Source organism: Bufo bufo, chromosome 2 (genome assembly GCF_905171765.1).
Source record: "Bufo bufo chromosome 2, aBufBuf1.1, whole genome shotgun sequence".
Lineage (NCBI taxonomy): Eukaryota > Metazoa > Chordata > Amphibia > Anura > Bufonidae > Bufo > Bufo bufo.
This window is the reverse complement of record NC_053390.1, coordinates 455,280,337-455,305,051: the sequence shown is the minus strand read 5'-3', so window position 1 is coordinate 455,305,051 and position 24,715 is coordinate 455,280,337. Positions and strand designations below refer to the sequence as shown.

The window sequence follows — 24,715 nt, the reverse complement described above, 5'->3', positions numbered from 1 at the left end:
GGCTAACAATCTGGACCAATGATCGGTGGTGGCTAATGCTACACTGTTAATGGCGTGTCTATCCTGTTGCAATATGTCAACACCTAGATTATGTCTGAAAAGCTTACAGTTGTGGGATGAAATGTTAGAGGACTGGGGGAGGCAATGAAACGCGCAGAAATATATATCTCACTCCAGCAATGTCAGCCGGCCATTATTTGCTTGTCTGAGACGCATTTGGTGCCTGCCACTACCCGCCTGCTTAGCAGACCATGGGTGGGACAATCCTTCCATTCTACACTATCTACACTATTGAATAAAATTGAGACTCTTACTGTAGATCCCTGTTGCATACTTGCAAGTATCAATGTAGAGTTACTCTACAGTAAAATCCTGCATGAAAAGGGATTGGCCGTGGTAACATATTATCTGAGTACCAGGGGCACACACTATGGGGCACATAATCCTTTTATTCTGACATTAATGGAATTCATTTTTACGCTAACGTCTTCCTATTTAACTCGCGGTTCTACCACCAGCTCAGGGGTGCCCCCACTTATGCCAACCTCTTCCTGGGCTGGTGGGAGGACAATATCGTGTTTCCAGACCACCACACCTGGTCGAATGAGAAGATTCTGTTCTGGACACACTATATCAACAATATTTTTGTGATTTGGAAGGGCAGTAGGGATGAATTTCTCAAATTAATACCCTGAACGTCAATGAAATTGGTTTGAAGTTCACTCAGGAGATCAAGGAGGAACAAATTACCTTCCTTGATGTAAAAGTACACAAACAAGGCAAGAGATTTAACTCCCAACATACCCAAACGCCCTCCCCCCACCCCCACACTTCAGCATTGACCGACAATTTAAGGGTCAACCAATATTGCTCAGCCATCGGTTCCAGAGCTTTTCAAATTTTTGAGGACAACCCCGCTTCAAGAAAACTATTTTCTCATACGTCAGCATAGTGTTTACTTTATTTCGGAACTCTTCCAATCCTGGGGAACATGCTTGGATCCAATGTAATGCTAATAGTTTCCTGGCTACATTTAGTAGCCGTCCCACTGCTATCCTATCTGTCTCATCCACTCCAATCTCAGTCATATATCCCAGAAAACATATTTTAGGCTCCCGAGGAACTCTTATTAAGAAGGCTCTTTGAATTAACTCTAGTACACCCGTCCAGAAACTATCCATTCTTAAGCACTGCCATAGCAGGTGTAATAAATCTGCCGATCTTGGACATTTTGCATCCATTCTGATGAATACGATGTTAAAACACTGGAGTTTTGTAAACCCTATGTATGATAAATAGTTGCGAATGTCCGCTCCTTTTAATAGGTGACACATGCCCCTCACCGCGGCGGGGTAGGTTGGGGGTGACAGACTCAGCAGGGGCGAATGGTGACACTGTATTTGCTAGGCTTTTAAAGGAGTTAGATCTGTTGATATCTGACGGGTGAGAAACCCAGAGGCGCGTCAATTCTCCTGCTTCTCTAATTCACATCACTTTCTCTCCAGGATTGACTTGGCTATAGGGTCGTCAGATCTCTTGCCCTTTGTGGTGGACGCTGCGTATTTACCCAGGAGCCTGTCCGATCATTCCCCTATACACTTGGTTCTCAAACTGGGTGTCAGGAACCCTTCTGGTCTCGGTACATGGAAGCTCAACACTATTTGGCTGCACCTGGTGGACAGTGGGGAGAGGAAATCAAGGTTGAATTACAGGAATTCTTTGCTACCAATGTAGGATCGGCACCTAAGGGAGTTGTATGGGATGCCTATAAGGTATTCTTAAGGGGGCTGTATATCCAGTGGGGTAGCCGACATAAAGTCTAGAAACTCCTTAAAGCTGCTTCAAAAATCAGTTGTGGAGACGGAAATGCGGTTTGTCGAGTCTTCTATCTGTGAGAATGAGACTTTATGGTTGGCAGAGCAAGTAGCTTTAAAGGAACATTTACTGCATACCGCTTATAATAAACGCTTCTTTCTCAGACAGTACTTTGAGGCTGGGTAGGGCTCGGGTAGGTTGCTAGCTAGAATATTATGGGCGCAAGATGGACCATCAGAGTGTTGGCTATCCAGAATGCTGAAGGTTCATTGGTCACTGCTTATATTGACATACTGTCAATATTTTACTCTTACTACAAACATCTATACAAGTCCAAACTGTCAAAGGGCCCAGAAGACATAGCGCAATACCTCACTGGCATTTCTGTCCCCAGGCTCTCGAGGGAGCATGCGATCTGTCTGGACCAGCCTCTTAGATTTGGAGGAGCTGGAGTTGGCGCTCTAGTCGTTCCCGAATGATGTAGATGGCTTACCAGCCAAGCTCTTTAAAAAATATAGCACTGTCCTACTACCTCAGCTTTTGGAAGTATTTATAGAGGCCTTGGAGAGGGAGACTGCCTGATTCAGTGAGGGAAGCAATAGTCGTGGTTCTGCCAAAACCTGGAAAAGACCTGTCTCGTCCTGATTTTATACAGACCTTTTTCCTTACTGACCTCTGACGTTAAGATTCTAGCAAAGGTCCAGGCTGCAAACTGTAATTACTACTATTATTCATGAGGACCAAACTGGTTTTATGCCTGATAAATTAACATCAGTTAATCTTGGGTGGCTGTTTCTTAATATTCAGAGGCAATCAGAGGCGGTCGGGTGTCTGGCAATACTATTTTTGGATGCAGCTAAGGCCTTTGATAGCATTGAATGGCAGTATTTATAGGGAGTGTTGAGGGCTATGGGCTTTAGGGATACTTTTATTTCTTGGGTACAGTTGCTATATCAAAGCCCAGTGGTGTGCATTAAGGCCAATGGTACTACCTCAGAGCTCTTTGAATTGGAAAGGGGCTCCCGACAAGGTTGTCCCCTCTCTCCCCTTCTCTTTGCTATAGCAATTGAACTGTTCGCATGTCTACTGAGGTCGTCCAGACGGATTGTAGGGTTTCTAGCGGGCATTGGTGAAGAACGTGTCTCACTATATGCGGATGATATGCTAATCCATATTGGGGATTTAAAGGAGTCGCTCGGTCCCATAATGTCCCCTATACATGATTTTGGTGACAGATCGGGTCTCCGTATAAGCTGGGATAAATCCATTCTGTTTCCATTGGACCTGATTGCCCCTGTTTTTTTCCCTTCTGTCCACCTGGCTGCAAGTTACTAAGAGCTTTAAATATCTAGGTATTACCGTCTGTTCTGATATCGGTCATTATGTCAAAGACAACATTGAACCGCTGCTAAAAAGTATTATAGATAAAATGACTGCATGGTGTAAGCTGCCACTAAATATGACTGGTAGGAGTAATCTCCTTAAAATGATATTGATGCCGAAGGTCATGTATGTTCTGCACAATTCCCTGGTGTGGATCCCACAGAGGATGTTTTTTTTAAATACGGGGCCTGTTTAGGAGCTTGATCTGGCGTAAAAATCTCCCAGAATAAAGTTGGAAACCTTTACAGAGGGGAAAGGACTCTGGGGGGACTGTCTCTTCCCAATCCTTGGCTTTACTTTATCGCCTCGCAGATACAACACCTGGGGGGCTGGGGACAGGCTCCTGGAGGAAGCATGTTGGCAAGATTAGTGGCCCACATTATAAGTGTAGATCCCCTATAGTCGTATTGGAAGAGGGTGGCCTCCCAATGCCTACAATTAACTTAATCAGTAGGGTTTGGCACAAGTGCCGGGAGCTGCTGTCCATAACTGGCTTCACCCAGGCTACACCGCTCTGGAAAAAACCCCAATTGACTGAGAGATTCCACCTGGAAGGGTTCTCCCCGTGGGAGAAGGGAGTGACATTCTTACATCAGCTGCAGAGAGATGGGGAATTTAAGTCATTTGATCAGTTTAGAGAGGAGTTTTCTCTTCCTCGTACCGCCTTCTATCAATTTCTACTGCTGAGACACTCGTTCCAGTCTCGGGCTTAATCTATCCCAGTGACCTGTGTGAGGGTTCCACTCCTGCAACAGATTCTTACTAGGTCCTCTACGAAGGAGCTGATCTCTTCAATATATAGGAATCTTTTTGTAAAGTCCAGGAGAGGGAACATTCCCGGTTAGGCGGAGGTGGGAGGAGGATGTTGGCCCTATTTCGAATGAACAATGGAATGAGATACTGGCTCTGACACCGCAACTGTCGGTATGTGAGGTACATTGCATGTCCCAATTGTTGCTGATCCATCGAGTATACAGAACCCCATCCTTCCTGAACAAAATTAGGGCTAGAATGGAGGACTCCTGCCCACGATGTGAGCGAGGACCTGCATCTCTAATACACATGTTTTGGGAGTGCGATGAGCTCTCGAGCTTCTGGGCAGAGGTGTTAAAAAGTATTAAAGATGCATACCGAATTGAGGAGCTGCTTACTCCTAGGGCCTGTCTACTGGGGGTGGTAAACATTGCGAATCATGAGGTACGTCTTGGGGTGCAACGCCTATTATTCCAGGTCCGGAAACTGATAGCTCGATACTGGATTTACCCACAGCCTTCCTCGGTGGTTGAATTCCTTAACAGGATGAATAATATACTCAGTCTAGAAAGGGGGGTATATGTTAAGAGGAAGTGTGAAGCCAAATTTGCGGCAATATGGTATAAGTGGTTCTCCACTGGGGCCGAGTCCTCCTCCCCCAGGGTCTGTCTAGACTCCCCTTATGTTGTTGGGGGCAGGCTGGGATGAGTGACTGGAAATCAGTATTTGTGTAGGAGTCTGATATGACAAGAATCGAGCCAGGTGGGATTAAGGAGTGATTTGAGAGTTGGGTATAATTATTGATAGGCTCTACGCACGCACATGGAAGGGTTATGTTCTTACGGACTGTCAGATGGACAGTATGATGAGATGCGATACGGTTATTACAAATGGTGGACCGTCTCTTCGGTAGGCAGTGGGGTGGATTGGGAGGGTTTATTTATTTTAGTTTTGTGGGGTTTAAATAATGGCTCTGTCATTTATATGATCGGCTGTATTACTATCTGTAAAGATGGCGTCATCATTGTTTGTACAATTTTGGAAAATCTGTTTAATAAAAACGATCTGATTTAAAAAATAAAAAAATACTCTGGATAGGTCATCAGTATCTGATCAGTGAGGTCTGGGACCCCCGCCGATCAGCTGTTTGAGATGGCACTTGCTCTCCTGTGAGTGCCGCTGCCTTCTCCGTGCTTACCAAGCACAGCGCCCTAGATTGTATAGCGTTTTTGGTTGGACTGCGCTGCTTCAGGAGATCACTGAAGGGAATTTCTACTCCAGAACCATTCAACAAAGTTGGATATGGGAAAGCACTCAAGTCACACGAAGCCTCCCTTTCCCCTTCCACCGAGCGTCTGTGTAAAATCAAAGGTTGCAACAATAGTGAAGCACCTTCACAACAGTTGAGTTAAAAGGGTTTATTATGCTCAGACTCAGTTCGGTAACAAGCACACATATATGTTTTACACTGCTTGTTACCGAACTAAATCTGTGAGTATAATAAACCCTTTTAACTCAACTGTTGTGAAGGTGCTTCACTATTGTTGCAACCTTTGATTTTACACAGAAGCTCGGTGGAAGGGGAAAGGGAGGCTTAGTGTGACTTGGGGGCTTTCCCATATCCAACTTTGCTGAATGGTTCTGGAGTAGAAATTTCCTTCAGTGATCTCCTGAAGCAGCGCAGTCCAACCAAACACTCAACTCTTGTATGTGAACTGTACCCACTTCACTATTGGGACCTGCAACGCTGACATCAGAGGCAACGTACTAAAGCTTTTTTATATATTTATTTGCTAGATTGTATAGCGACTGTGCTTGGTATTGCAGCTCGGCCCCATTCACTTCAGTGGGGCTGAGCTGCTCCTAGGCCATGTGCCCAATGAAAGTGTCGTCACTGGCCAAGGAAAAGCTGTGAGAAGACCACAGCACTCACATGTGCACTGGTGCCAGCTGATCAGCAGGGTTCCCGAGTGTCAGACCTCAACCGATCAGATACTGATGAACTATCTACAGAACAAGTCATCAGTATTTACGGTAAATCTCAGAAAACCCCTTTAAGAATATCTTTATACTTTGCTCCATTCAGTGTTCCTTGAACCTTGACCCGTCTCCCTGTCCCAGCCACTGAAAAACACCCCCACAGCATAATGCTGCCATTACCGTGCTTCATTATAGGGATGGTGATGAGCAGTGCCTGATTTCATCCAGACATGATGCTTAGAATTAAGGCCAAAAAGTTAAATCTTTGTTTCATCAGACCAAAGTACAGTATCTTGTTTCTTACAGTCTAAGGCTCCATTTACACGTCCGCAAATGGGTCCGCATCCGTTCCGCAATCTTGCGGAACGGGTGCGGACCCATTCATTTTCTATGGGGACGGAATGGATGCGGACAGCATACAGTGTGCTGTCAGCATCCGCATTTGCGGAGCGCGGCCCCGATCTTCAGGTCCGCAGCTCCGCAAAAGATAGAACATGTCCTATTCTTGTCCGCAGCTTGCGGACAAGAATAGGCATTTCTATAGGGGTGCCTGGCGGGTGTGTTTTGCGGATCCGCAATTTGCCGGGTCCGCAACACACCACGGACGTGTGAATGGAGCCTAAGAGTCATTTCAGTGCAAACTCTAGGCGGGCTATTGTGTAATTATTATTTTATTTTTTACTGAGAGGCTTCTTTCCGGCCAGTCTGCCATAAAGCCCAGATTAGTGGATTGCTGCAATGACGGTTGACCACCTAGAAGTTTCTCCCATCATGCACACAGGATCTTTGAAGCTCAGCCAGTGTGACCATTGGATTCTTGCTCAACTCTTAACAATGCCCTTCTCCCCGATTACTGTTTGGTTGAGTGGCCAGAGTCCTGGTTATTTCAAACTTCTTTCATTTAAAGAGTAACTCAACCTTTGACTAAAATGTTAATAAGATGTCCCTAATGCCCTAATAAAACTTTTTTTAATATACTTTATTAACGGATTTTCTATTTTTATCAGACTTTTCCCTACCTAAAGCGCACAATTCCCTGTGCACCTAAAACTGACATTTCCTTACACCGCTGCCTGCTTCGCTAAGCTAAGAGAACTGCATGTCAGCTCTTGGCTTGGTGAAACAGGCAGGAGCCTACTCTGCTCAGCTAATCCTGGCATGGTACAGGGTACCTATGTGCTATGCCAGGAATGGGTAAACCTCAGGGGGGCACGGGCAGGAGCGCATGTTGCTACTGCGCACTGCTGCTGCGGCCCCATTCATAAAAATGTCATGCCTGTACTCCGTTCACTGTTGAGCAGTCAGCGGTGTACGGAAATGTCAATTTTAAGCGCACACGGCATGGTGTGCTTTAGGTAGAGAAAAGTCTAATAAAAATAGAAAATCCATTAATAAAGTATATTAGAAATTTTATTATTAGGGACATCTTATTAAAATTTTACTCAAATGTTTAGTTACTCTTTAAGAATTTTTTTTATATCCTTCTCCAGATCTGTACCTCCACACAATCCTGTCTCTGAGCTCTACAGTCAGTTCTTTACTGCTCATGGCTTAATTTTTTTTGATCTTATATGCATTGTCAGCTGTGAAAACTTATGTAGACAGGAGTGTGTCTTTCAAAATTATGTCCAATCAACTGAATTTACCACAGATGGACTCCAGTCAAGTTGCAGAAACATCTAAGAGATGATCTAGAGAAATGGCAGGCCCCCAGAGCCAATTTTCAAGTGTCCTAGCAAAAGCTCTGAATACTTATGTCCATGCAAAATGTTTGTTTCCTGTATAGAAATGTTTGCAAATTTGTTAAAATTCTGTTTTCACTTTGTCATTATGGGGTATTGAGTGCAGAATGATGAGAAAAACTTGTTTTATTTTAGTAGAAGGCCGCAACATAACAATGTGAGAAAAGTGAAAGGGCCTGAAGACTTTCCAAATGCATTGTATACACATTCTCTTCAGCCCATTTTTTTTCACGAGGGAAAGACTAGAAAAACAAGTTCAGTTTAGTAGGGGACAGACCCTTCTGTCCCTTAGATTAACTGGCAGGTTTGGCTGACAATACACTAATGTGTATGGAGGCCTTTAGTAAGGTGTAGCCTGGAGGGTCTGAAAGCTATAAATTGATTCTCTAATTCTTTTTAGGATCCTCCTCACAATTTTCTGCCCGTTCCAATGACAAGTCATTTCAAAAAATCAACTCCAAACCAGCGCCCAAACCACAAACCACAAATACATCATGGCAGTCTCAGCCTAAAGCAGGCCTCCAATCTAAGCCTAATTACGGTGCAAATTTTAGTGTGATTGGTGGCAGAGAAGAAAGAGGCATAAGGGCTCCAGGTTTTGGTAAGCAAAATGTTATTTTTTTATTTTTTACATTTTCATATTTTTTTCCTTTTTAAAGGGAACCTGTCACCTCCTAAATGCATGTAAACCCGCCAGCAGTACCTCAGGGTAGCCCGCAGTGTGATACTAACTAATCCTACTTTTCATCCTGCAGTCCGATGCTGCATAAGGTCAGAAAACAATCTTTTCTCGCTCGTGTCATTGGGGGACACAGGACCGTGGGTATAGCTGCTTGCTGCCACTAGGAGGCGACACTAGACTGAAAAGTGATAACTCCTCCCCTGCCGGCTATACCCCCTCCAGCCTGGAGAGAGCATATAAGTTTTTAGCTTAGTGTCGTAGGAGGCAGACCTCCCTGCTAAGCAGGGTGGCTTTTTTCATCTTTTTTTTTTTTTTTTTTTTCGGAGTTGATACGCCTTCTTGTACGTACTTTTTTCTTTTATCATGAACATAAGGCAGTGCTCCGCCAGTATCCTCTTTCTTTGCAGAAGGTTGTCGCCCTTCCACGTCATCAGACATGGATTTATTTTCTTTCTCCCTCGCATTATACAGACCGAGCTCTCCTTCGGCCATGTGATTTGGCCTCTGAGGTTTGCTTGTCCATGACTAGCGCTTACCGCTGTACAGACTTTTACCAATTTTTTCCTGGGGTCCTTGTCAAAGCTGACTGTCTCCAAAGGATGTTTTCCAGATATATCTGTACAACAGTTGCTCGGGCATTCCGCTCCCAGGTTAAGACACCGCCCAGCTGAGTCTTGGCCCACCAGACCAGCGGTCGGCGCTTCTTGGGTCCATCTCCGTCATGCAGTAGCTTTCCAGTGTGGAAGGCAGTATCTTGGTCTTCCGGGCACACGTTCACCAAGTTTTACTGGGTGCCTTCCTAGGCATCGGCGGATACTGCTCCAGGCAGCAAAGTCTTGCAGGCGGCAGTGAGTTACGCATCCTCGAGGGTGTTTTTCTCCATGGGCGTGTGGCTTGTTTCCCCACCCGTGGACTGCTTTAGGACTTAGAAAACTTACCTGTAAAATCTCTTACTCGCTTAGTTCCTTGGGGGTCACAGCTCCCACCCAGTAACTTCTGTTTGCCGTAAATGATGGCGGTTGCGGAGCCTGTATGGCCCTCAGTTCTGGTTCGATCCGACTGGCGTTGGTCAGTTATTTGTTTACCGTATGTTTTTGTTTTTTTTTGTTTTTTTTTCTCCTACTCCTATTGCTTGGGCACAAACTGATATGCTCCGTCCGGGCTGAAGGGGGTATAGCCGGCAGGGGAGGAGTTATCACTTTTCAGCCTAGTGTCGCCTCCTAGTGGCAGCAAGCAACTATAGCCACGGTCCTGTGTCCCCCCAATGAACTAAGCGAGAAAGAAGAGATTTCTCGCCCAGTTTCCTTGGGGGACACAGAAGACCTTGGGTATAGCTCATCTCCATAGGAGGCGTGACACTAAGTGAAAACTGTTAAGCCCCCCCTCCACAGCTATACCCTCAGCCTGGAGAGAGAGACTGCCAGTTTTTGCTTAGTGTCCAAGGAGGCAAGACACTCCCTGCTCTGCAGGGCTGTTTTCTCCTTGTTTAAATTTTAGATTTTTACTTTTTTCTTTCTTTTTGTTCCAGATCATCAGGGACAACAGAGTCGCACTAGACCTCTCTGTTTCTCCCGGGGTTGAGCTGCGCCAGTGCCGGTCACCCGCACTGCTGCCTCCCCCACAGAAGGCAAGGTGGATCAGGGCAGCCTAGCTCCCCTACATCCCGCCAGCGCAAGGGTCGCCCGCACGCCAAGTCCCTCTTCCAGCGTCCTGCCACTACGGTGCCAGTAGCTGAAGGGGCGACCCTGCTGGAATGGACCGAGGGTGAAGACGGCTATGGTGAGAGAGTGGCTTCTCCAGCCCTACGTCCCCCACCCCCCCACCCAATGGTCTCCTGCGTGCCTGACCCCCCATACTGGGCCTCTGGACCCTTCCCCTGCTGGACCTAGGCTGGCCCCTGGGGTGCCGCAGAGCGGCAATCTGCTCCCTGCCTCCCCCCCCCCCCCTTTTTCCTGGCCCTCATAGGACATGCAGCTAGTGGCTGTCTCCCCACAGCTAGCTGCAGAAGCTGCGACATAGTTTTTGCCGTCGCCTGCCTTCTCCTCTCGGGCACCCCGTCTCTGGGTCCCCCCCCCCCCCCCCATCTCGCCTGATCACATTGGGCCTTACCGGAGTGTGCAGGACGCTGCAGTGGAGTAAGGCCTCGCCTCCGGCCAGCACTAATATTCCGGTGCGGCCGGGCGCCGCAAAAATTTTAGGCTCCGCGGCTTGGGGTGGGCTCGAGGTGGCAAGCCGCCATTCCGGGCCCCTTACTCTTCCGGCCGGCGGGGTGGGCTCCCGCGGCCGGCAAGCCGCCATTCCGGGTCCCTGTCTCTTCCGGCCGGCGGGGTGGGCTCCCGCGGCCGGCATTGGGCTTGACTATGCCCCAGCAGGCCCCGTCCGACCGTCGGTGCCGGTCGGCGGGGCTCCGCAAATTTGGTCCCAAGCTTCGCGGCCTGCTGGGCCGCAATTCCGACCGGCCGCGGGGTGGGCTCCCGCGGCCGGTTTGAAGCGCCATTCCGCCTCAGGTCCCGGCGGTATAACGGGCCGGGCGCCGCAAATTTAGCCCCTGGCTTCGCGGCCTACTAGGCCGCAATATTCCGGTCTCTGGTGGAGGGGGCGGGAACTTCTCCAGGCGCGAATTCTTCCCGCCTGGAGGTTCCTCCGCCCCCAGGGGATCGCACGCCGCCCTCCAGGCCGGATCCCTGTTAACCCTTTGGGTACAGGCCGGCTCCCAAATGGGCCTGTATAGTTGGCCCCCCTTTTTTCCTGTCTCTCAGGTGCCCCTATATGGTGGCTCCCCTTTAGCCTCAGAGAGGCTGTGCTTAAAATAAAATAAAAAAAAAAAAAAAAAAAAATAATAATAAAATAAATAATAATAGATCACTGATTTCTATTGGACTGCGCAGGACGCTGCAGCCTCATCAGTAGTGCTGCATGACCTCTTTCCACAGGCGGCATGGTGTTGCGCTCCCAGCCTGCGTCGCTGCTAGGGCATTTCCCCTTTTAGGCGGTTTTCTTGCCTCTTCCAGGATACGGCGCTGGCCAAGTGCATGCGGCCCTTCCGTAGGCAGCATTCATCATCTCTCCAGTTATGGTGCCTGCCATGTGCATCCCCCCCCCCCCCTCCTAGGCGGGATACTGCACTCTCCCTGGCTGCCGGCTGGCCATGTGCATGACCCCCTTCTTAGGCGGAATACTGCACCTTCACCGGATACGGTGCTGGCCATGTGCACGACCCCCTTCCATAAGCGGAACGCTGCACTCTCTCTGGATTTGCTGCCGGCCATGTGCGTGACCCCCTTCCATGGGCGGAACGCAGCACTCACTGGATTCGATGCCGGCCATGTGCGTGACCCCCTTCCTGGGCGGAACGCAGCACTCTCACTGGATCTGTTGCCGATCATGTGCATGACCCCCTTTTTTAGGCGGAATACTGCACTCTCACCGGATACGGTACTGGCTATGTGCACGACCCCCTTCCATAGGCGAAATGCTGCACTCTCACTGATGTACTTATGTACTATGTTACTATGCTGCACTCTCACTGGTTTCGCTGCCGGCCATTTCATAGGTGGTATGCTGCACTCTCATTGGATTCCCTGCCGGCCTTGGGTATGCCTCCTTCCCTCAGGCAGCATACATACATCCCTCTGTCTGTGGTTGTTTCCTCGCAGGTACGTTGCTGGCCATGTGCATGTACCCCATACATGGCAGGGTGCTTGCACTCTCGCTGGATCCGCTGTCGGCCATATGCATGACCCCTCTTCCGTGGGCGGTGTACGCACTCTTGCTGGATTCGCTGCCAGCCAGGGGCATGCCTTCCTTCCTCAGGCGACATACACACATTCTTACTGACTGTGTTTGTCTCTCGCCAGTACGTTGCTGGCCATGTGTATGACTCCCATACATGGCGGTGTGCTCGCACTCTCCCTGGATGAGATGCTGGCCATGTGCTTTACCCCCCTTTTTCTGGGCGGCATGCTACACTCTCACCGGATACATTGCTGGCCATGAGAATGGCCCTCTAACATGGGTGGAACGCTTGCACTTCCATTGGATACGGTGCTGGCCTTGTGCGTGACCACCCCTCATTTCAAGGGCAGAATTTGGCACGCTCATGAGATTCACGGCTGTCCTTGTATGGCTGTGCTGGACTTGTACATGTCCCCCTTCATTGGCAGAGTAGTTGCACTCTCGCTGAGTTCAGTGTTGGGTGTATTATTGCACACTCACTTAATGCTAGGATACCCCTGTGCATGTTCCCCTTTCACTAGGTGGACCTCCTGCATTCCTGCTGGATTATAGGGTATGTCCTGCTTCTCTGAAGTAGGTACGGCCTTAGGCATCACTCCCTTTTGGGACGGGCCTTTGCACTCTTGCCGTCTGCAGTTGGCCAGGTACAATTTCCCCCCTTTCGGGGCGGACTGATTGCGTTCCATCGCATGCTATACTAGGTTTGTGCATAACTCCCTTTCAGGTTGCACTTTGCAATTCCGTACATGCTGTGGCACTCTGGGGCGAGCCCCCCTTTTTCTAGGTGGGTTGGCCTTCTCACTGCTTACGGGGCTGCTCGTACGTATACCTCACCTGCTTCCTGCGGCATACTTTTGTTTTCTTGGGATACGATGCTTGCCGCAAGCCTTGCACTCGTCTCTAAGGAGTTCATTCTGTCCACCTGACCGGACAGGCTCTATTGCTCTCTGCTGCACCGAGCTGGGTGGTACTCATTCATTTAGTTGGCCTTTCATTCCAGGGAGTGTTCGTGGGTCCTAGATGCATGCCCATTTGTCCTTCCGCGGCATTGCTTCCCTGCGCTAGTGGTCACATGGTCGAGAGTGCTGTGTCTGCAGCGCCTCTCGAATTCTTCGTTGGCTCTGGCAGGACTGCGGTTCCCTTTCCTGCTGCAATTTCCTCCACTTCGGATGCAGTGTGGTATGAGTCCTTCCTCTTGGCGCCTCTACGCTTCAGTCTGATCTGCTACCAGGATTGGGCCGCTCTTCTCGGGAAAGTCACCCAACTTCTCTTGGGTGCTCGATTACCCAGGTCCGGAGGACCTCCGCCTTGGGTTCTTCAGGGTATTCGCCTTCTGCGAGGCAGTGAACCGGGCGTCTCACAGTGTAGCGGGTTCTGCTTTTGAGCTGTCCTATGGCTTCCCTGTTGCCCACTCCTCCTCCTTTCGGTGGAGGGTGTTATGCCGGCCTCTGTCTCGACTACCTTATCTCGCCGGCTTTGTTTGGCTCCCGCTCGGTACAGATCACTCCGATGTGGCTTCCCGCCAGACTTCAGAGGCTGTTCTTTCACTGTCCTCCCCTCTGGGGAGAGCATGGTTGTTCATGTGGATGGTTCCGGTGTTCCTTTTGGCCTCGTACTGTCTCCCTTGTTCACACTGGCTGTATTAGCTGTGTGCCTATTTACCGAGTCTACCGCGTTCTGTCCTCCCGCTGAGTGCAGATTGCGTGGTCCATTCTAAGACAATGGTCCTGCTGTAGACTTACCTTCTCGGTAACTTGGGGGGACTACCTTTCGGTCCAGATTGTCCATTGATCTCCCACACCGGGACTGTACAACGTGGTTACATCAGCATAGACTTTAGCCTGTCTTGTCCTGGCATCTGGCGGATCCTTTGGTTCCTTTCCGTCTGTCCTTCTGCTCCCCCACTCGGATGGATATGGGACAACGTTGCTCGAGGGCCGACGGGACTAGTTTTGTCGACCCTTCTGCCCGTGTTACTGGTCTGCGCCTGATCACATTGGGTTTTCGCCCGCTTGCCAGGCGACTCCAGCGGGTTCGCTACTGTCCGCTCCTGGCTGTGTTTCGTCCAGGATCTGTCGTAAGACTTAGGGTTTTTTGTCTGGGGTTCTGTGGGAAGCTGTGCATTCCCCACTCTGAATTTCTCTCCCCATGGTTCTGTCTTTTTTCCAGTCCGGCCTGGACCTGGGACTGGGACTCCTTTTACTTGAGGTGTCAAGTGTCGGCGCTGTTCTTCCTCTTCCAGCGTTCCCTGGCCCTCTGGGCCTGTCAAGACCTTCTTCCTCGGAGTGGCTCTTTGGTTCCTCTGTACTGTCCTTCGGTACCGCCCTGGGGACTATATACTGAGCTCTCGGCGCTCCAATCTTGTCCTTGGAGCCGTTACAGAAGTTCTCTCTACCCCTTCTGTCCTGTACGGTTGTTTTCCGTATCATTCGTGTCTCTGACGGGTGCCTGAATAGCCCCTTTTTTGTTACGAGCCTTCTGTCTTTTCCAGGACAGGGCTGTTCTACATCCCATTTCTTCCTTCGTTCCTTCTGAAGGTGGTGTTTGCCTTTCGCTTCAACACTTCACCGATTTGGACGTTGTTTGGGCCTTGCCGTTTTTACTTGGAGATCTCCGACTCTTGTCGACGTTCGGCCTATTGGGTTTCCAGGAGGTCCGTGCATAGGGTTGACGGACTCCAGGGTGGTTTTCCTCTGCTTGATCAGATTGGCTATTGCTGAGGTTACCGCACCAAGGGCAGGATTCTGTCTTTGGTGTCACCGTTCATTTCACCAGAGCGGTCGGTGCCTCCTGGGCCGGAGGCATTGGGCTTCGGCCATGCATTTGGGCAAGGCGGCCACAGGTCTTCCTTGCACTCCTTACCGAGTTCTACAGGGTGCATACTCTGACTTTGGCAGATGCTGCCTTGGCCCGCCTGGGTTTGCAGGTGGCGGTTCATTGATGCCTTTCGGGTGCTTCACCTTGGTGCTGTGGTCCCTCCCCCTTTTGGACTGCTTTTGAACGTCCCAAGGTCTTCTGTGTCCCCCAAGGAAACTGGGCGAGAAAACGAGATTTTTGTATAACTTACCAGTAAAATCTCTTTCTCGCTCTTTCCTTGGGGGACACAGCACCCACCCATTCATTGTTTTTCTCTGTACGGTTTCCGAGTTTTTGTTACCCGTTGAGTAGTTGGCTTGTTGGTTCCTTGTTGGACTTTGCCTTTTCTCACTACTTGGACACGCAACTGGCAGTCTCTCTCTCCAGGCTGAGGGTATAGCTGTGGAGGAGGGGCTTAACAGTTTTCACTTAGTGTCACGCCTCCTATGGAGATGAGCTATACCCAAGGTCTTCTGTGTCCCCCAAGGAAAGAGCGAGAAAGAGATTTTACTGGTAAGTTATACAAAAATCTCGTTTTTACAGGGGAGTTTCACAAAAATCTTGTTTTATTCTCCGTCCGTGCTAATTTGCATGTCAGCTTGAAGTCAAGGGGGCAGCGGTCTCCTTGCTTCAAGTCAAGGTAACCACGCCCTCTCTTGCCTTTGAGTGACAGCCCGCAATTCGGCTTCGCTTTCCCAAGTCTCGCACATGTGCGGTGCCCTCTGTTTTACTGCGCAGTACAATAGAGGGCACCGCACGTGCAAGACTTGGGAAAGCGAAGCCAAATTGCGGGCTGTCACTCAAAGGCAAGAGAGGGCGTGGTTACCTTGACTTGAAGCAAGGAGGCCGCTGCCCCCTTGACTTCAAGCTGACATGCAAATTAGCACGGACGGAGGATAAAAGATCGATGCTGCATAAGGTCAAAAAACGGACTGCAGGATGAAAAGTATAATTTAGGGCCCCTTCACACTTGCGTTCTTTTCTTCCGGCATAGAGTTCCGTCGTCGGGGCTCTATGCCGGAAGAATCCTGATCAGTTTTATCCTAATGCATTCTGAATGGAGTGAAATCCGTTCAGGATGCATCAGGATGTCTTCAGTTCCGGACCGGAACGTTTTTTGGCCGGAGAAAACACCGCAGCATGCTGCGCTTTTTGCTCCGGCCAAAAATCCTGAACACTTGCCGCAAGGCCGGATCCGGAATTAATGCCCATTGAAAGGCATTAATCCGGATCCGGCCTTAAGCTAAACGTTGTTTCGGTGCATCGCCGGATCCGACGTTTAGCTTTTTCTGAATGGTTACCATGGCTGCCAAGACGCTAAAGTCCTGGCAGCCATGGTAAAGTGTAGTGAGGAGCGGGGGAGCAGTATACTTACCGTCCGTGCGGCTCCCCGGGCGCTCCAGAGTGACGTCAGGGCGCCCCACGCGCATGGATGACGTGATCACATGGACACGTCATCCATGCGCATGGGGCGCTCTGACGTCACTCTGAAGCGCCCGGGGAGCCGCACGGACTGTAAGTATACTGCTCCCCCGCTCCCCACTACTACTATGGCAGCCAGGACTTTAATAGCGTCCTGGGTGCCATAGTAACACTGAACGCATTTTGAAGACGGATCCGTCTTCAAATGCTTTCAGTTCACTTGCGTTTTTCCGGATCCGGCGGGCACCTCCGGCAAATGGAGTGCACGCCGGATCCGGACAACGCAAGTGTGAAAGAGCCCTTAGTATCACACTGCGGGCTACCGTGAGGTACTGCTGGCGGGTTTACATGCATTTAGGAGGTGACAGGTTCCCTTTAAATTTTAATAATTATTATATCAATTTTAAAAGGACCAAAACCAAAAGTGACAGAGAGTGACTTTGGGGATCTGCTCACCAACCAGGGATTTTCTGCAAAAAATGACAGGAAGGGTCCAAAGACAATCGCTGAAATGAGAAGACAAGAAATGACTAGAGACATGGATCCCCTAAAGTTGAAAGTAAGCACTTTTCTAGGCTTTTTTTTTTTATCATCATCCCAGTGAATAACACAACATCAATTTTCTCCTTGGCCTAAAATGGTGATTTACAGGGAAGGAGTCATTTTATTGAACTCCTTGTAAATTTTCATAGGAGCATTGGAGCCAACCTCATGATTTCTCTCAGGGCTCTTGAATATGAAACTCTTTGTGCACATTTTTAATCAGTTATGTGAGCCCACCCACCATTGACAAGATCAAATTTTCATGTACATTAAGTATAGCAGTAATGCAATTCATAATAATCCATGTTTTAAATGTTTGCACATGGAGCAGGAGGGGTGGACTTGGGAACTTAAAGTGGCCCTGGAATAAAACTAAAAGTAGTTCTATTTTAGGCCCAAATTGACAGAAGTCGGGGTCAATACAAGTAGGTGGGGCCAGCAATACCATATTGCAGCACATTATACCACCCTAGCAGATCCAAAAAAATTGCTAACTGGAGGGGGGGGGCTGCTTTAGATGCTGCTATCTCCTAAATGGTAGCAGCTAGAAACATGCAACTGGTCTTGTTTGAAAGCTGACATTCCCAGGTTTTCAGACGACCATACCAGAATGACAGGAATATGTTCAGTACAGGGGAAGATATCACTGATAAAAATCGTGATGCTGTGAATGCAGCTGAAAGTTGAAGTAAAAGCAGGTTTTTCCCTCTAATATTCCCGACTCGATTTCTAACAGTGATTTCTCCTCTGTTGCTTTGGTCTTGTATGAAAGCCTGGAATGTCAGCTTTCAAAAAAGACCAGTTGCATGTTTCTAGCTGCTACCATTCAGGAGAAATCTGCTACTTTTCCCACTGCCCGAGCTGGACTCGGGCAAAACAGGTGGTTAAAGGGATTGTAAAGACATGATTGAAAAACACGTCTGCTTCCTAGCACTATGCCATCACTTTATAAGATGGGAATCACTGTTTAAAGGTTTTGCCAAGGACCTGAAAAACATTGGAAGAAAGCAAACACATAACGCACGGACAGTTGCTGTCTGGTATTACAGCTCAGTTTGATTGAAGTGCATAGAGCTGAGCTGCAATACAACACCCAGCTGGTAGACAGGAACTGTTTTTGGAAGAAGGCAGCCATGTTTTTCTTGGCAACCTTTTTATTAAACATTGATTTTTTTTTTTATTTTTTTTTTTATCCTAGATTTTCGACTGGATTGAAGGAAAAGAAAGAAATATAAGAGCTTTAATATCTACACTTCACACTGTGCTTTGGGAAGGAGAAACAAAATGGAAACCAGTGAACATGTCTGAGTTGGTGACACCAGACCAAGTGAAGAAGTACTACCGGAGAGCAGTTCTTGTGGTTCATCCTGACAAGGTAAGACTTTAAAGGGCTTTGACTCATTTGGGTAACCCCTTCTTTTAATGAAGTCGTGCCAGCGATTACAGCTAAAGAAAAGTGTGCGAGTAGATAATTCCAAGAAAAGCTGTAATTTCCTGTCAAAATAAACGGGGAACCATTTGCCTTGTCCACTAGAGCCACATATGGAAACAGGTTGACCTAAAGGGACAATCCTTTTAAAGTGCCTCCATTATTCAGACATGCTGTGCTATTAAGGGCAGCATGTTATATACAGTGGATATAAAAAGTCTACACACCCCTGTTTAAAATGTCAGGTTTCTGTGCTGTAAAAAAATTAGACAAAGATAAATAATTTCAGAACTTTTTCCACCTTTTAATGTGACCTATAAACTGTACCACTCAATTGAAAAACAAACTGAAATCTTTTAGGTGGAGGGAAGAAAACAAAAAAAAACTAAAATAATATGGTTGCATAAGTGTGCACATCCTCTTATAACTGGGGATGTAGCTGTGTTCAGAATTAAGCAATCACATTCAAAATCCTGTTAAATAGGAGTCGGCATACACCTGCCATCATTTAAAGTGCCTCTGATTACCCCCAAATAAAGTTCAGCTGCTCTAGTTGGTCTTTCCTGAAATTTTCTTAGTCGCATCCCACAGCAAAAGCCACGGTCCACAGAGAGCTTCCAAAGCATCAGAGGGATCTCATTGTTAAAAGGTATCAGTCAGGAGAAGGTACAAAAGAATTTCCAAGGCATTAGATATATCTGGCAAGTACTGGCTGTGTGGTATATGTGACAACAATCTCCCGTATTTTTCATATGTCTGGCCTATGGGGTAGAGTGGCAAGACAAAAGCCTTTTCTTACGAAGAAAAACATCCAAGCCACGCTACATTTTGCAAAAACACATCTGAAGTCTCCCAAAAGCATGTGGGAAAAGGTGTTATGGTCTGAAGAAACCAAGGTTGAACTTTTTGGCCATAATTCCAAAAGATATGTTTGGCACAAAAACAATACTGCACATCACGAAAAGATCACCATACCCACAGTGAAGCATGGTGGTGGCAGCATGATGCTTTGGGGCTGTTTTTCTTTAGCTGGAACTTGGGCCTTAGTTAAGCTCGAGGGAATTATGAACCGTTCCAAATACCAGTCAATATTGAAAGCTGAACATGAAGAGGAACTTCATCTTTCAGCATGACAACGACCCAAAGCATACATCCAAATCAACAAAAGAAATGGCTTTCAGAGGAAGATAAAAGGTTTGGAATGGCCCAGCCAGAGCCCAGACCTGAATCCGATTGAAAATCTGTGGGGTGATCTGAAGAGGGCCGTGCACAGAAGATGCCCTCGCAATCTGACAGATTTGGAGTGTTTTTGCAAAGAGTGGGCAAACCTTGCCAAGTCAAAATGTGCCATGCTGATAGACTCATACCCAAAAAGACTAAGTGCTGTCATAAAATCAAAAGGTGCTTCAACAAAGTATTAGTTTAAGGGTGTGCACACTTATGCAACCATATTATTTTCTTTTTCTATTTTTTCTTTCCGCCACCTAAAATATTTTACTCTGTTTTTCAATTGAGTGGTAGTTTATAGGTCACATTAAAGGTGGAAAAAGTTCTGAAATGATTTATCTTTCTCATTTTTTTACATTACAGAAACCTGACATTTTAACAGGGGTGTGTAGACTTTTTATATTCACTGTATGTATGTTAACGTCCGTTTCTCAGAAAGGCATCAGTGAAAAAAATGTCTGTTAAAAACTGACAGTTTTTCCATTTTGTCAATGTAGCCTTGGGCTTTGTCCACAAGTTGTTGAAGGGGTTGTCTGCTTTTTACTATTGATGACCTATCCTATCGTCAGGATAGGTCATCAATATCCGATTATATTAGAGAATGGAGTACCGCACACTGTTTTACTCTTCCTGGTGCCAGCAAAGACCCAACGGTCGTCCAACAATAGTATAAATCGCGATCCAGATATCCCTTTATATCTGACCACAGAAATTCAAGCCGCTGAAGAAGGTCCCTATGGACCAAAACGTCCGACTCATATATGGATAGTGGTTCCGCAGCATTTCATTTCCTATAAACTGGATCAATAAACCTCTTATTGTGAAAATCACTAAATAAAGTTACCTTTAAATTGAAAAGAATATTCCGTGTGCCACATATTTATAATATCAATATCAGATTGGGGGGGTCCAACTCCAGGCACCCCTGCCGATCAGTTGTTTGAAGAGAAGGCAGCACTCGTACGAGCGATGCCTTCTCTGCTCTTTTTACCTGCTCGGTGCAGCAATTGCAGAAGCAAGCGGTGTAATTACAACTATGGCATCCCCATTCACTACTTTGGGACAGCTCCGTCATATTCACATGAACAGACAGGAGCCATCCCATAGTTTAATTACATTGCTCGCTGCTGCAGTTGTTACGGTGAGCAGGTAAACACAGCAGAGAAGGTTGCTCTTGTACCAGCGCTGCTTTCTCTTCAAACAGCTGATCAGCGGGGGTGCTGGGAGTCGAACCCCCACCGATCTGATATTGATGACCTATCCTGATAGCGAATAACCCCTTTATTTCTGGCGCGTATTTCCTCAGCAGCAGTCTGTGGTTTAGGGCTCATGCACACAAACTTTTTTCCCTATGTTCATTTCGTTCTATTCACTTCAATGGGGCCAGAAAAATGGAAATGACCCCGTGTGCATTCCGTGGAAAAAGAAATGTTTATAGCAGCACAACGAAAAAATGAAACCTTTCTTGTGGTGGTGCCAGCCGTGTTGGGAGCCAGTCTAAACGTCCCCCTTCAATGCATCATATATGTTTTTTGACATATACGACCCCGTGTGCATTCCGTGTCCACATGGCCGTTCCACAAACAAAAATAGAAAATCTCCTGTTATTGTCCACATAACGGACAAGGATATGGCTGTTCTATTAGGGGCCGGCCGTTCTGTTCCTGCAAAATGCTAAATGCACACGGCCGGTATCCATGTTTTGAGGATCTGCAATTTCCGCACTGCATAAGACAGGGCTCGACAAATCCCAGGTGCCAGGTCGCCATGGCGACCAGGAATTTAGTCCTGGCGCTTGGGTATTTGTCAGCCCGTTTTCAAAGGTGCCCGGGCGATGGGTGCGGAGCTGCCGTCCGGAGGCAGCACCGTTTGAAACAGCTCCTCAGTCTGAGTCAGCTCCGTCACAGCACACACAGAGAGTGAGACGCTGGCAGCAGGGAGGGGAGGGACTCGGGAGGAGTGTAATCTGATCCTAGAGTGGAAGCTGCTTCTGCCAGCCCCTCCCCTCCCCGCCCACCAACCAATCAGAGCTGAGGCAATGCAAGCACTAGCAGCTCTGGGTCACTGACACAAGTACAGGAGGGAGTCTAGAAAGAATCCAAAGATCCGACTTAGTTAGAGACTTATTCGATTCTTTGAGTTAAGAACCATGAGTCAGACTCTAGAACAGTTTACACTGAGGCTGATGCTTTTGTTGCAGCAGTGATAAGATTAAGGGACAGGAGCAGAGAGATAAAAGTGACAGGACACAGTTTAGATTACAGTTTGAATTAACCCTTTAGGATCAAATTGGCTTCTCAAGGACATATATATGTTAAAGGCATCCCTTCTTCTGTCTCATTCAGTAGCTATATAACTAAGGCTACTTTCACACTTGCGGCAGGACGGATCCGGCATGCTGTTCACCCTGTCGGATCCGTCCTTCCGCTGTTTCGCCGGACCACCGCTCCGTCCCCCATTGACTGTAATGGGGGCAGAGCTCTGGCGCAACACGGCAGTGCATGGTGAAAGGCTGCCGGACTAAAAGTACTGCATGTCCAACTTTTTAGTCCGGCGGCCGCGAACTGCCGTGCTGCGCCGGAGCTCCACCCCCGTCCCCATTATAGTCAATAGGGTCCGGGGACAGAGCGGTGGTATATGTAACATGGTATACAGCATTATTGGGGGGCTTTATGGAAAAGTGGGGGGGGGGGGGGCACCTACTGGGGGCTTTATGACGCGACTCCGCCTGGCTCCTAACTTTTTTAGCTGGCTCCTAGATTCCAAGGAAATTTGTCAAGCCCTGGCATAACAGTGGTGTGCATGAGGCCTTACACTTGGATTTCTGCTGTGGATGTGCTGCTGGTGTGCAGCAGATCCACACAAGGATTATACACGGTCAGTCAGTTGGCGAATCCTTGGCTTTTCCATGCAGAATGTTCACAGTGCAAACAAATATTTTCTGTACCCCATTCTCATGGAAAAGATGCACATTGTCATTGGATTTGACACTGATTTTGGTGTGGAACCTGCACTTGTAATTTGGGCCTTAGGATGTGTAATGTATACAGATATGCAAGTGAATCATAAGAAAAAAATATATTTTTTTCCTTTGTAGGCCACAGGACAACCTTATGAACAGTATGCCAAAATGATATTCATGGAGCTGAATGATGCCTGGTCAGAATTTGAAAACCAAGGATCGAAAGCCCTTTTTTAAAATAGAACCACTTAAAAGACCTGCATCCATTGTGTACCTGGTCTGCTTTGTTTTAGACTATTCCACTCTGATTTTATGCTGTTCTCCAAATTCCAGAACACAATCTATTTGTACATAAAGTAGGATAGTTTACAAAGTGCTATTTTTTCTCATTACTGACCGGCACCTTATCCTATGATGTAATTGCATTCCAGATCCATGTGTTTTAGGGCATTATTTATACCACCATTCAGACCAAGCTGTTACACTTGCCTGACAGTGAGCAGTGAATTGCAGTTCACATACCAAACCCGGGAACCTGCTACTACTTTCAGTGATGGACTCTAATGTACTTGATGCATTTGTTTAAAAACTGCTAGATGTAAATTTTTCACTTATAGTAAATATGTAATCATTACCATTGCATTGTGTACATAATTAAACACTTTTCTTCAAAATTGCATTTTTGTTTATGAACATTCAATTCCTACCACATCTTTTTCAGCCAGTATATATTAGTGTGAGGTTGTTTCATTTCTGCTGATTATTAATAATCGGTTGTTTTTTTTCCAACAAATTATATAAATGTAACAGTATGCTGTTAAAAAAAAAAAATGAACTGTATCCAATTGTTCAGATTTTACCATATGTCTTTCCCATAGAACATAGAAGCGTGCCTACATTTTTCCATTGTCAGATATTTACTGGAGATGTATGGCCAATGGTGGTGTGAACAGAGATAAGACCTCTTGCACACGAGTGATACGGATTGTGTCGGGGTCTGTTCAGGGAAAAACTGGCAGTTTTTCCGTCTGGATTGGATGCGGATACAATCTACATCTCCTCGCAACAATCATCAAAAAAAACACATTGCATCTGGATGCCGTCCATTTTTTAACTTCATGGAACCAGTGCTGCTTGAAAAACGCACAATATAGAACATGCTGCGATTTTTCCTAAACGCAGAAATAATGCTTGAAAAACAACGTTCATGTACACAGACCTATTAAAATGAATGGGTCAGGATTCAGTTCGGATGCTATGCGTTTGCTTCACGCATTTCACCCGGATGGAAAACTCACTCGTGTGAAAGAGGCCTAAGGCCCCTTTCACACGGGCGAGAATTCCGCGCGGGTGCAATGTGTGAGGTGAACGCATTGTACTCGCACTGAATCCGGACCCATTCACTTCAATGGGGCTGTGCAGATGAGCGATGATTTTCACGCATCACTTGTGCGTTGCGTGAAAATCGCAGCATGTTCTATATTCTGCGTTTTTCACGCAACGCAGGCCCCATAGAAATAAATGGGGCTGAATGAAAATCTCAAGCATCCGCAAGCAAGTGCGGATGCGGTGCGATTTTCACGCATGGTTTCTAGGAGATGGTAGGGATGAGGGACCCCATTAAAGTCTATTCACTGTATTATTTTTCTCTTATAACTTTGTTATAAGGGAAAATAATAGCATTCTTCATACAGAATGCTTACTAAAATGTCAATTGAGGGGTTAAAAAATAAATTAACTCACCTTATTCATTTGATCGTGTAGCCGGCATCGTCTTCTTTTTTTCTTCTTTCAGAACCTGCCAAAGGACCTACGATGACTTAATCGCGCTCACCGCGTGGTGACGTCAGCGCAGGTCCTGCTGAATGAAGATAGAAGGATCTTTTGTCTTCATTCAGCTGGACCTGCGCTGACGTCACCACTCTCACCACGTGATGAGCGCGATTACATCATCAAAGGTCCTTTGGCAGGTCCTGAAAGAAGACTATGCCGTTTGCGCGATCAAGTGCATAAGGTGAGTTCATTTTTTATTTTTTTTTAAACCCTCAATCAACATTTTAGTAAGCATTCTGTTTTAAGAATGCTATTATTTTGCCTTATAACCATGTTATAAGGGAAAATAATAAAATCTACAGAATACCTAACCTAAACCCGAACTTCATGGAAGAGGTCTGGGTACCACATTC

The 24,715-nt window shown here is 47.2% G+C and overlaps 1 protein-coding gene across 1 annotated transcript in view; it reads left to right on the top strand.

Annotated features, from left to right (window-relative positions):
• The window catches only part of GAK (cyclin G associated kinase), a 107,432-nt gene extending 83,498 nt beyond the window's left edge, over positions 1-23,934 (top strand). Inside the window, exons 25-28 of the mRNA XM_040417606.1 lie at positions 8,074-8,274; positions 16,779-16,927; positions 18,110-18,286; positions 22,665-23,934. Coding sequence (XP_040273540.1) covers positions 8,074-8,274; positions 16,779-16,927; positions 18,110-18,286; positions 22,665-22,766 — 629 coding nt within the window. The 3' untranslated portion in view covers positions 22,767-23,934. The remainder of the gene's footprint in view (positions 1-8,073; positions 8,275-16,778; positions 16,928-18,109; positions 18,287-22,664) is intronic.
• The last annotated feature ends 781 nt before the right edge of the window (positions 23,935-24,715 follow it).